The sequence below is a fragment of the Rhyacophila brunnea genome, unplaced genomic scaffold (assembly GCF_057557595.1).
Source record: "Rhyacophila brunnea isolate RB1 unplaced genomic scaffold, BYU_Rbru_1.0 scaffold_7, whole genome shotgun sequence".
NCBI classification, from domain to species: domain Eukaryota; kingdom Metazoa; phylum Arthropoda; class Insecta; order Trichoptera; family Rhyacophilidae; genus Rhyacophila; species Rhyacophila brunnea.
In genome coordinates, this window is record NW_028233339.1 from 20541508 (window position 1) to 20554039 (window position 12532).

Sequence of the window (12532 nt, forward strand, 5' to 3'; positions counted from 1 at the left end):
TGATCGCACTATTTTATCACCGGTTGAAGTCTTTGATATCCGGTAGTCTAATGTGCCGTAATATACCAATATAATGCATAGGTATCTATATTAGGTATGTACTTTAACGGTTTTTATATTTTCACGATTCAATTCATATAATGGACCTACGATGAGAGCGACGAAACTCTATGTAGGGATATGAAACATTTAATTAGTAGGTACCTCAAAGGGAAGCCTTAGTTTGAATATTTCTTACTGTTTATTTAAATGTGTCCAGATTTGCTTTTTTTATTTTTTTTATTAAGGAAACAAACAGTTACATATTGATTACAAAAATTCAAAATATAATAATGAAAAGTTATTGCAACCAGCAAAGTTTCCATATATACATTATAATATAGTTAAGCCTAACAAGATAGAGATTAAGAATAACATAAATATAAAGAAATTACATAAGAAAATTACATGAGAAAAATAAGGAAGAATAATGAATAATTAAATTTGATATACAAAAAAGTAACATATATATCTATTTATACAAAATTTTGGAGATAGCACGTTTAAATGAAACAGGTGAGTTATTAAAAGGATCAACGGTGGAGAAATACATATTATAATATATCGAATAAAAGAGTTTTGTGCATAATTAGAACCGCTACGACTGATATGGTACAAAGTTTGGTTTCGTGTAAATCTTGATGGACAATGGAAACCCACCCTTTCGAGTAGGTTTGGCGAGTCAACAAAACCATTGATATTTTTAAAAAGAAAATATTGATCAGATATAGAACGTCGACTTTCCAAAGATGGTACCATAAAAGTTGCAGTGGTCGAAATAGAATTAGATAAATCATAACAGTAAGCGATGGTGCCCATAGAACGCGACGAGCGGGCGAAGTCCGCGTATGCAGTGTTTATTCATATCCATAATCACACGTCTCTTCCCGCGCATTACCCTTCACCTATGTAATAAGCGGCCCAAGCAGCACAAAATATTTTTTATTACAGCGCCTCTCATAACAAAGCAATAAAAATATTATATTATTTAGGGCTTGTCATTAATATTTACGACGACATTATTCAACCAGCGATAAACTGAACACGCAATAAAATTAAACAATGACTTCTCTGTAATTAAATAATTGCTTTTCGCCCGTCGATCGACGAGGCCTCAAGCAGCGTAATTTTGGTAGCCGTGTTCAATGAATGGACTTCTTTGTATTTTCATTAAATCGTATCGCCGAGAAGCGAAAAACGGTGACTCATGCGGCACGCGGGGCGCAAGGCATCGCGAAGTCCAGTGGGCGCTGGCGTATTTGATTACGTTGTATTTTTGATGATTTACGCGCCACTTGTAGAAATTTTGCGCGAGCGCCGCACTCGCTGCGTCAATGGGCTTTATGCCTAAGCTTTAAAATTGACGTACTTATGAAATCGCTTTTGTACCGCTTCGAGACAATGTAAATCATGAAGTTGTATGTGTATTTCTTTTTATGTTTAACTTTTGATTGTTAGAAAAAAGCAATGCAATTAGCATGTCACACAACGTCATTTTTCATTCAGATAAAGCTGATTATTTTTATAGTTTCCAGTTCTAGCGGAAAATGCTATGCTATGAGTCATTCGGTTGAAGAGATATCACGAAAATGTTGCTCAGACTCGTATTTGAATTCGTGATGACACAACAAAACAACTTTACTCACCGTTGAATTTAAAATTCGAATTTTTGTGTACGAGAATGACGGAAAGGCGTTGGCGGAAAACGAGTGGGCGAGCAACGCGCGTCGCGGATGTTTACTGCAACATGCAAAATGGCCGCACAGGAAAATAACGTTTCAAAAAATTGCGGCAAAAGTTCACTTTACCTAATATTTACCATTTTGCTAATCAAGATTATAGTTCATCGCTTTGCTCGCTTGTGTCACAACACTAGTTACCGTACGATTGAATATTTAGAATCATAATATCGTTATATATAATATGTGTGTTTATAATTATTAATTAATGAAGTTCCTTTCCATTACGAAAAATTAGTGAAAATTAAATGTTTTCTTAGACGTTTAAACTACCATTTAAAAAATGATTGCCATTTGCCAGTAAATCACCCACCGACTTTTTACGTGTATGGCCATATGGTCAAGTATCACTCGCCCGTACAAGGTTACCTATATTACATATTTCACAACGAAAGATCTGAATACGTGCTCATAGACAACCAACATAACATCCATATTACCTAATAATCAATATACAATAGGTATGTACGCATATACCTATATCGATTTAAATAGTTTTTCTTTTCTATGTTTTTTTTGTTTATTAATACATTACGTGCTGCATCGTGTAAGTGTTTTTTTTTTTAAATAATAATTAATAACAAAATAGTATCATAGACGTAAATAATCCTAAAACCAAACCTTTTCTAATCTTTAGACAAAGATTATCTAGGTACCTAAATTTTGATAAATTCTTGAATCCATTAATACCTAAGGTGAGCCACATATTTTTCAATGTATCCACCAATTGGTAAAGTGAAAATTTAAGAAATGACGTAAATGATATTTGGTATCTTTGATTTATTTATGTAATTAAACAGACAGTTATAATCAAAGTTCTTTACTTTCAAAACCAGATAAACATATCGCTTGTATCTATTCAACACGTGAACAAACATCTCTATATCTTGGTTATATTTAAATTTATGAATAACATTACGTTTTGTATTTTTTTTCCAGAGTAACGGAGTAAAAATCTTGTCAGGATGTCTCACAGCGTCACGATCACCAGAACAACGACGACGACGTCAACGTCAGCCATCATCGTCAACACCGGATACCTCAAAACATTACCTGGTCTCCTCAAGTTGGCGCAGCTGGTTGGTTATCAATGTTATCATAACTTCATTTTCAAACAGCAATATAGATTGATATACACCATTTTTATTAATAACGAAAGAGTTACATTTTCATAGATAATTAATGATAATATAATAAAGCTTAGTAACATACGTATGTTTATAAAGAATATAACATAACGCACATAAATTTTTGTAAAGGCGCAGACGTAGTCTTGATTTAGTATAATTCATAAAATCTGTGTTTTTAGGTACGTATGTATGTATTAGTTAACTAAAACTTTTCAGTAGGTACCTTCATTATACAATTATATCTTTCTTAATTCAATCATTAGATATCTGCTACTGCACTACCACATAAAATTGTTTTATGAGATGGAGTTTTCAGAAAGCAACCATCCCACAAAAGCAGTTGGTAACTTCTAGTAAATGTACCCTGAGCTATTCTATTTTTTAAGCACATCGGCTTATAACAATATAGATCCCGGGTCTGGTAAATTCTCTTATTGTTTTTCAATGTGTATTCGGACTCAGAGTATGGAGTGGCTAACATCCATTTCTCATAAAAAGAAAAGGCAACCTCCACTCTTTGGGGACCTATATTATAATCCTCTTAGGATTGAACATGATGATGTAATGTACCTAATAAATAGTTTTATTAATTAAATCTAGGTCTAGGCCTATATTACTTTACTAGTAAAGTTTTCACAACACGCAATGTTATGTGATTTGCATCACGTAATTGTAAATATGTGCCTGACAAAAGAAAGTTCAACGTACAATGTTGACATTAGAATATCAAGTTATATGGTGTTCGTAGCCTTTGCCACGAGAAAAAGGGTAGGTAAGTATATGATTTAACCTAGAATACGATACAATTGGTTTTGTTAGAATTTTCATGGGAAATTCGTTTCCTACTTTACCGACAGGGTAGATGATCTGAAGTTTTTGTTTGGAAATTTGCGTGGGATTTTTTATATTATGTTTGAGATAATAAATTTATATTATAGTCGACTACTCATCTAAATTGTTATCGATATCGATTTCGGTTGTATATATTTCGTAATACAATATTTGATCGTAAATGTACCCTTACCAACGACATTGGAGAAAACCTTCTCTATATAAACACCCTAAACACAATATATGAAAATGAACATAAAAACTCAGAAATAACGTACTTAGCGTAGTTGGACGTCATGGAACTTGGACGTCCTTTGTTTACGGAACATGATTTGTTTCTTAGTGGCACCCTTTAAATGTTGGCGCCTTTGATACGTGTTGAAACACCAACACTGTGTCGATAGACGGCCAAGGTGTATGTTGGCCACTTCACGTATCCACTATTTGCCTGACTTGGGTCATTGTGAAGACCAGCATAACATTTTGTTCCACTGCCACAAAAAAATAACAATACAAAAGCGTTGAAATTGTACTTATTTTCCAGAGCTGAACTGAGATAAAAATGCCTTAAATTAGCGTTACAACGTAAAACAAGATTTTATCAAATAAATGTCCTTTCCCTCCACCTCCACAAATATTATAGTTACGTAAATTACAACAAAATTTCAAAACTGCCAGGCGGTTATAAATAAGAGAGCCGCTATATTTTAATGTACCTGGCGTATAGAATATATTTTTTTCTATACTAGTAACTAATTTAACCACATCGAGAATTCGGTTCATATGAATCTGTCTAATCCAAACCCGTCTCTCATGGCGAAGGGTATTACAATGTGCAAGCTGAGAAAATTGAGCAACACGTTACGCAGTTTCTGTGGGCTTTGCGCATTAGTCTACTATTATTTTACAAGTTATTTATGTGAATTTTGAAATAGCTTTTATTAATAATATACAGCTATGAAATTTGACTCTAGTCTGAATGCATCCAATACGCCAAAAGAGTGCGGGCAAGCTTTTCAAGATCAGTTAATCTTTTTTTTACTTTTATTTTGTTAACTGTCAATTCATGGTGGAACTGCATTGTATTGTTGTTTAATTTAATAAAACAATTTTTTTTGAAGTACTTATTCCACTTTTAATCAATAAATTAGGACCGGTTTCGTCCGCCTCAGAGGGACATTTTCAACTGAAATCATTCAGTTAAATTAAACAACAATCAGTTAATTTGATCTAATGTTTCCCAAAGTGGGCAATATTGTCGCATAGGGGTAGTACCTCGGAAGCAATGGGAGGGCGTTGAATATAAATAAGGGGGGACGTAAAAAGAAAGTAGAAGATAATTTTCAGAAACTTTTCGTATCTGAATGTTGTATTGTTGTATATATAGTTAATATTCGTAATACAGTTTAGACATGGTTGATTTTAATAAAATTTGATAATCAGAGCAACAGGGTTATAATATTTTTCTTTGATATTCCGTGAGTAGAAATGTAGATAGATATATAAAATAATGCACATTATTTCTGTCAATGCATCTTTCTGTTTGTTTGGTTAAAAAAAGTTTAAGTTCCAGGACGTTGAGTATTGGTTTCCGGAAAGGGGGCAGTGGGTTAATAAGTTTGGGAATTTCTGAGTTAATATAGCTAATTTTATGGAAGTAAACAAGGAGTTAGGTAAGTGGCTAACTAATTGTTCAATTTGAGACCTGCAACCATAAATAGAATCTTATAAACGATACACCAGATGTTTATTAAGCCTTGGTTACATTTTAGTTAAATTTCGACCTTAATGCATGTACATAAGTACAACAGCAAAGAAGTGAAAATCGCCATTGACCTCTTTATAAATGCATGGATCATCGAATTCAATTTAAATGCGCATGCGTGCGTCAAATTAAAGTTATTCTGAACAGCGTATTATTATAAAATCACGTAGATTCTTGTTGACTTTTTTGAGGTAAATAATAATATTATATAATAACATATTATGTTCCCGAATATTATTGATGGCGATATTTAAAACGTAAGAAAAATTTCCAACTAAAAAAATAATAATTGAGGTGTTGGGAATTTATTATTGAAGGAATACAAAGAGGTACCTACTTACATAGTATACATCAGTGAAACGGCAAATAATTTTCAACAATAGGTGGAAAGAAATTTCGCACTCGTTGCCAATAGGAGAGCGATAGTCAAGCTGTGAGCACGTCAATTTGTTTTGTAATGGCGTCGGTGGAATATATCCTTAAATCGACTAAAGATGACTAAAAACGTTACGCATTTACTCGAAAAATAAAACATGTCAATGCCTAAGCTGAAGTATAGCATTTATACAAATGATTTTAAGTTATACACATTTTTATTTTTTTATAAAAATTGATGTTTTTTTTTAAATACCTAAATATAAAAAAAACATTGAACTATGGATTTGTCAAAAATCTTTTCAATGCATTAGAGAAAACTTTAATAAACTAAATTTTAATAATACACAATATGCTCATAAAATAATGTGGAGGTAATTAGATCTTTCGAATTCACATTTTATAACATTTTTTTAAAAGTTATATGTTTATCTTTGACTTAAAATAAAAAATATTTTTCTTTTTAATGTTTTCTGATAAGTACATATTTAATAATATTGAATACAGTTTAAATTGTAAATTATCAAAAAAAAATCACAAATTGCAAGCTTCGCATTTTTCCGCTAGGTGCCTCTGGTAGGTGGTAGAGGATTCGCCTTAAGTTTTCAACAGTTTACCTAGTTCAATTATTGTCTATTAGTATATTGTATTTTAATATGCTAGTCAGTTGGTATGTAATTTACTAGTTACCTACGGTATTTCCAAACACCTTAAATTTCCAACACTAGGTTTTATACTTATTATTTTACTTAATACCTGATCATGTTTTCATGTACCTACTTTTATTGTATACATATAAACGAGAAATAACTGTATTCCGTGTCGGTGTGCATAGTGCTTGAAGATACCGAAAGGCGAAACCCGGCTCTCAAAAAATGAATCAAATACAATTAATAGTACAAAACATTTATATTCATATTGATTTATCTGTCAAAATTTTGACTGTAAGTACGAATTATAAATTAGCAAGCCTCACTAAGCACATAAAATCTTATATAATGAAATAGGTACCTCTATCTACCTGTGTTCCATTTGATAAAACAGCTAACATTAAATGGTCTGTCGGGTTAATTGAATTGAATAACCATATTTTGTAACACTTAATTAAGTCCTTGAATATTGCGGTTTAATAAAATTATTGTACGTTTCTTAAAATATACCATTGTCTTCTGTGTAGGTGACATCAAAATTAATATTCTAGACATGGGCTTTTTTAATAATATCTTTGTAACATTTTATTAGTAATTATATCCATGTAACAATACGATTACATTTTGAAAATAGAGTTTTTCTCTTTTATGTAGGTATATGATTTTATTTTTCCACCTATGCGTGAATACCTGTAGTTTTAACAACAATCTAACTAAAAATGAGTCAAATACTTTGTGTTAAATTATTTCTGATAATTATTATTCAATTTTCAATAACACATAAATTATAAGGTTAAAGGAGAATAAAACAAGGAAAAACGGTTAATGGTTTCAAAATATTTGATTTGGTTTTTGAGCTGTCACCGGATATTTCTTCTTCTTCTTCTTCCCTCGATATTTAGAACTCATTGCTAAAATCATTTTCAAGAGATAAAGAGTATTGTAATTTTTACTGTCAGCTTTATGAATCAATGCCGAGATTATCAAGTGAACGTGAAAGTCACAAGTTTTAAAAATAAATCACGTAAAAATATTGCTAAAGATTTCTTCCAAGTAACTTTAGTATGCGTGTTTACATTACGAGCATGTGGATACATCGTTTCCAGGGGCGTGCCACGCGGGGGTGTTAGGAGGTGCCAGGGCTCGAAATGGACCGGAACGCACCGGAGCGCCGTTTCGATTAATAAAATTTCGTAGGAAAATAATTTGACTGTCTAAGCTAGATCGGCCATAAAACAAAAAAACCTAACACTTATTTTTATAAAATACTTACAAATTTAGATAACTATGTTAATATTTTCGTGAAATCATCGAGCACTCCGGTTCGTAAAATATTCCATTTCGAGCGCTGGGAGGTGCAGAAGACCTGAGCGGCAGGATTCGGGGGCCGCAAAAGTTCGAAAATACGTTTTAAATGTTATTAATAAAACATATAATGAACTTTACGGTGAAAAAGTCTTCTTTCAATGACATTAAATATAATTTTATAAACTGTGGTTCAGTGCTTCATTCGATACATATTATATATCATAATAATTCAGAAGGTCATATTTCCACGAAAAAATATTTTTATTTGGGAGGGGCCGGCGATTTATGTAGGCACCCGGGCGGGAGTCACCACTGGCGCGACCCTGCTAGTTGAATTTATGCATTTATGTTAATTTTAATATTCTTCGTTTTCAGCTCCTGGGGACAGTATGCGTGGGCATCGTGAGCTTCTACCTCAGCCGATACTCAAACAATTACTCCAGCCAAGTTCCTGAACTCTTCTTCCTGCTAATGAGCGTGGCTTTCTTGATAGGGACCTTTTGTCTTCTCACTTCGTGCCTCATATCCATAGCCACCGCGACAATCATTTCAAAGAGCATTTACGTGAGTAAGATTTTAATATTCTACGAAACTTTATATAATATTTTGTTTGAAGCTTAGTGGCTTGAAATACGATTTTTTTGAAAGTTAATAGTTTAAACGAATAACTAACTACATATTCTTATAATATAATGCATTTATATATAATTTGTGTCGTCAAACCTCGGCCATCAACCTTCGTCCATGACCTGTAAGCGGATATTGGAAGACATTGACATGATTGTATGTGTTTTCATGATAACACATCATTGTTGCATTGACTTATTTTTATTATTAAAATATTTAATTAATTGAGATTTGACTGGGGAGTCTTTCTGGAATCCATAAAAAACATCATATTTCTCTCAGCATAACAGTTACAAACAAAAATAATATATAGGTACCTTGCGAAATCTTCTAAATCAAAAATTAAAAATATTCTTATCTCTAAGTGCACAATGAATATAATACCCATATGAACAGGGGACTCTAATTAAAATTACATTCAAGGGGCAAGTGAATTGTTATTTTATTAATTGGATGTATATTGTTAGATCACACCATTGACTTATAAAGTTTAAATAAAATATATTATAGAGCGATTAATTATAATTCTTTTCGTTTATTCACCCAACTAAACGGCGAAGTAGTGCTAGGTGGTATTATACGCCTCTCTGAAGCGGCATCTAACAAAATAGCATATTATCGTTTAAATAAAATAAAATAAAGAAATAAAATCCTCCTACAATCTCGCATGCGATGGCCGAGCGCTAACGTGTCGGCTTATAAAGTCGTGGGTCACGAGTTCGAATATGTCTTATATAGTTTGTTCAATGTGTGCTTGGAGCAAGTGGTTAACATACATTCGTCGTAAACACAAAAAAACTGTTGAGGAACCTCTTCGTGAGGTTGCCCAAATCCATACAGGAATTATAGAGCAAATTATAAAAAAAAAATGTTTAAAATTATAACTTCACTCCGTTTCCGATACGAAATGAAAATGGTAATTCAGCTGCTTTTCCTTTAAGTATATATATGCAATTTTGTTATAGAAAGATGCATAGTAGACTATTTTACTTTAAAGGGTAATTTATTCAGAAATAGTAGGATGTAAAGAGATATAAGAGATATACAAAATGTGTCTAGTAGGTACGTACCTGTGTGGATAGGTAGAGATGCTACATTTAGTCCTGGCGTTCGGGAATTTTCTGCAATTGGCAAGTGTTCGGCAATCTTCGGCTTCAGGCGGATAGTATTACTATAACTCAAATCAGTTAGTTTCACCCACTAGCACATACTATAATAATAATATTATATTATAATGGTTGCTGGATGGCTGCCAATAGCGTCTTAAGACGCGTAATTTTCCGTGAACGGAACTCCGCTCCTACAAAAATGACGTCTTTAGACGTACCGCTTTTTCCGGGATTTTACTAACGTAAATCAATTATTTTAAACATACAAATATGTTGAACACACAACGACATATATTGGGAATATCGTCACATCCTCAGAATTGTAACAGAATTCGTTTATACCACTTGAAACGTAAATTGTTTTTATTTTTGCAACATAATTCGCGGCGTGCAAGGTACCGCCATACATACACCTACCGACAGTTAAAAGGTTAAATTTGATGGTTGGTAGCCGAATGTCCCACTGTTTATGAAATCACTCGGACGCCACGACGAATCGTACGATCAAATTAATATTCATTTATTTAATAGTATTTTCTTTTTTTTTTGTTAACAGGAGGTGGTTTACCATGGTATAGCTTGTATCCTTTACTTCGCTGCCGCTTTAACACTTTTGATTGAAGTGAATCACAGAAGATACCAATATAACTATGAACCCTACTTGGCAGCCTCTGTAAGTATAAAAAATACACACTTACTTATATACAAAATTATTTGAATTGGTACCTACACGTGTTTTATATTCGACTTACAGGTATGGTTATAAATGAAAATATAGTTCCCGCGATTTTTCCCCCCGAAATTTTCAATTTACCGCTAATTTCGAAATATCTGTGTTCTTATTAACGAGATTCTACTGTACACAAATAAATTTCATGTACAGTCCTACAAACTTATCTAAAGAACGGTCAAAAATGGAACTACGAACTACCATATGGACGTCATTTTGAAAAGGTCATTCGAATGTCAGATTCTGTCCAGTGGTAGTTTTCGACAGTGGCTGCCCCATCCATTATAATATAGATAAGTTGTTGGTCTGTAAGGAGATTTTACAGCATAGGTACAAATAATAGATTCTCTTATCAATATAAAGACGTATTAGGTATCTAAAAGACAATAGGTACACACGCAAGTTGACAATAAACATTTACATAATAGAAAAAGGTTAGCAGCATAAAAAATAAATTTAAACATTGTTTTGTTTCATTGTCTATAAAAAATAAATGCTTGCAGCCATAGAATAATAATATTTAAAAAATCTAATTTTGAATTAAAAATTAACCATAAACAATATAGTTTCCCGGTGCGGGACATTCATATCGAGACAAATGTTGATAAATAATAAAGCAATACATATTATATCTGAGTCTATTCTAGACCAATTCTGATATGAATAGGAATTTATAAGACCTAAAAATGTATCCAGCAGTGGATTGAAACGATAATGACGATATAAATGGGTAGGTATATAAAATCACAAATTAAAAAAAATATAGCAGTTTATATGACCAAGAAGAGTAGTATTACGTTGGGATAACCTTCATCCAGCAGTGGATTGATCTTGGTTGATCATGATAATGACGATATTATGAATGGGTAAATATAATATCAGCAATTTTGATAAATATTTTATTTTATTTATTAAGGAAAACAAACATTACATATTGATTACAGAAATTTAAAATATAATAATAAAAAGTTATTGCATCCAGCAAAGTTTCCATATATACATTATAATTTAGTTAAGCCTAACAAGATAGAGAGTAAAATAACATAAATATAAAGAAATTACATAAGAAGATTACATGAGAAAAATGAGAAAAATGAGGAAGAATAATGAATAATTAAATGATATACAAAAGTTAAAAAAGAAAAATAAAAAAGTAACATAAAAAATAAAAGAATATATATATATGTATAAGTAAATACATTATATATCTATTTATACAAAATTTTGGAGATAGCATGTTTAAATGAAACAGGTGAATTACTTATTAAAAGGATCAATTCATATGACCGACAGAAATACAAACAACTTAGAGACGCCTTCATCCACCAGTGGATTTATTCGGGCTCATGATGATAATAGCAATATAAATAAATATAATATAATATCACCGATTTTGATAAATACAGTAATTCAAATGACAGAAAAGAGTAAAATCAGGCTAGGGAGGCCTTTATCCAGCAGTGGATGGGTTCAGGTTGATGATGATAAGGACAATAAAAATAGGTATAATATCACAAATTCGTTAAACCGGTAGTAGTAGAATCAGGTTGCGGAACCCTTCATCCAGCAGTGGATTGATCGTGGTTAATGATGATGACGATATGAATATGTACATATATATATAATATCACCGATTTTGATAAATACAGCAATTCATATGACAGAAAGGTGTAGAATCAGGCTAGGGAGGCCTTTATCCAGCAGTTGATGGGTTCAGGTTGATGATGATATGGACGATAGAAATAGGTATACTATCTCAAATTTGTTATACCGATAGTAGTAGAATGTTGTGACAGGTTGCGGAACCCTTCATCCAGCAGTGGATTGATCCTGGTTGATGATGATGATGATGATGATAATGATATGAATATGTAGATAAATAACATTAGCATTTTAATAAATATAGAAATTCAAGACTGTCAAGAATACAATCAACGTAGAGAGGCCTTCATCCAGCAGTGGATTTATTGAGGCTCGTGATAATAATGACATTATATAGATAGGTAGATAATATAATATCACTGATTTTGATAAATATAACAATTCATGTGTAAGAAAGGAGTAGAATAAGGCTGAGGAGGCCTTCATCCAGCAGTGGATAGGTCCAGATTGATGATGATAAGGGCGATAAAAATAGGTATATATTGTACAATATCACAAATTTTGATAACTATAACAATTTGTATTAATTTCTTTCATTGTTTGCAATGGCAACTTTGTTAGTTTAAT

General features: G+C 32.1%; 1 protein-coding gene across 1 annotated transcript in view; it reads left to right on the forward strand.

Annotated features, from left to right (window-relative positions):
- The window catches only part of LOC147064604 (uncharacterized), a 30415-nt gene that overhangs the window by 16085 nt on the left and 1798 nt on the right, over positions 1-12532 (forward strand). The window contains exons 2-4 of the mRNA XM_085957512.1: positions 2718-2857; positions 8213-8401; positions 10130-10246. Coding sequence (XP_085813638.1) covers positions 2744-2857; positions 8213-8401; positions 10130-10246 — 420 coding nt within the window. The 5' untranslated portion in view covers positions 2718-2743. The remainder of the gene's footprint in view (positions 1-2717; positions 2858-8212; positions 8402-10129; positions 10247-12532) is intronic.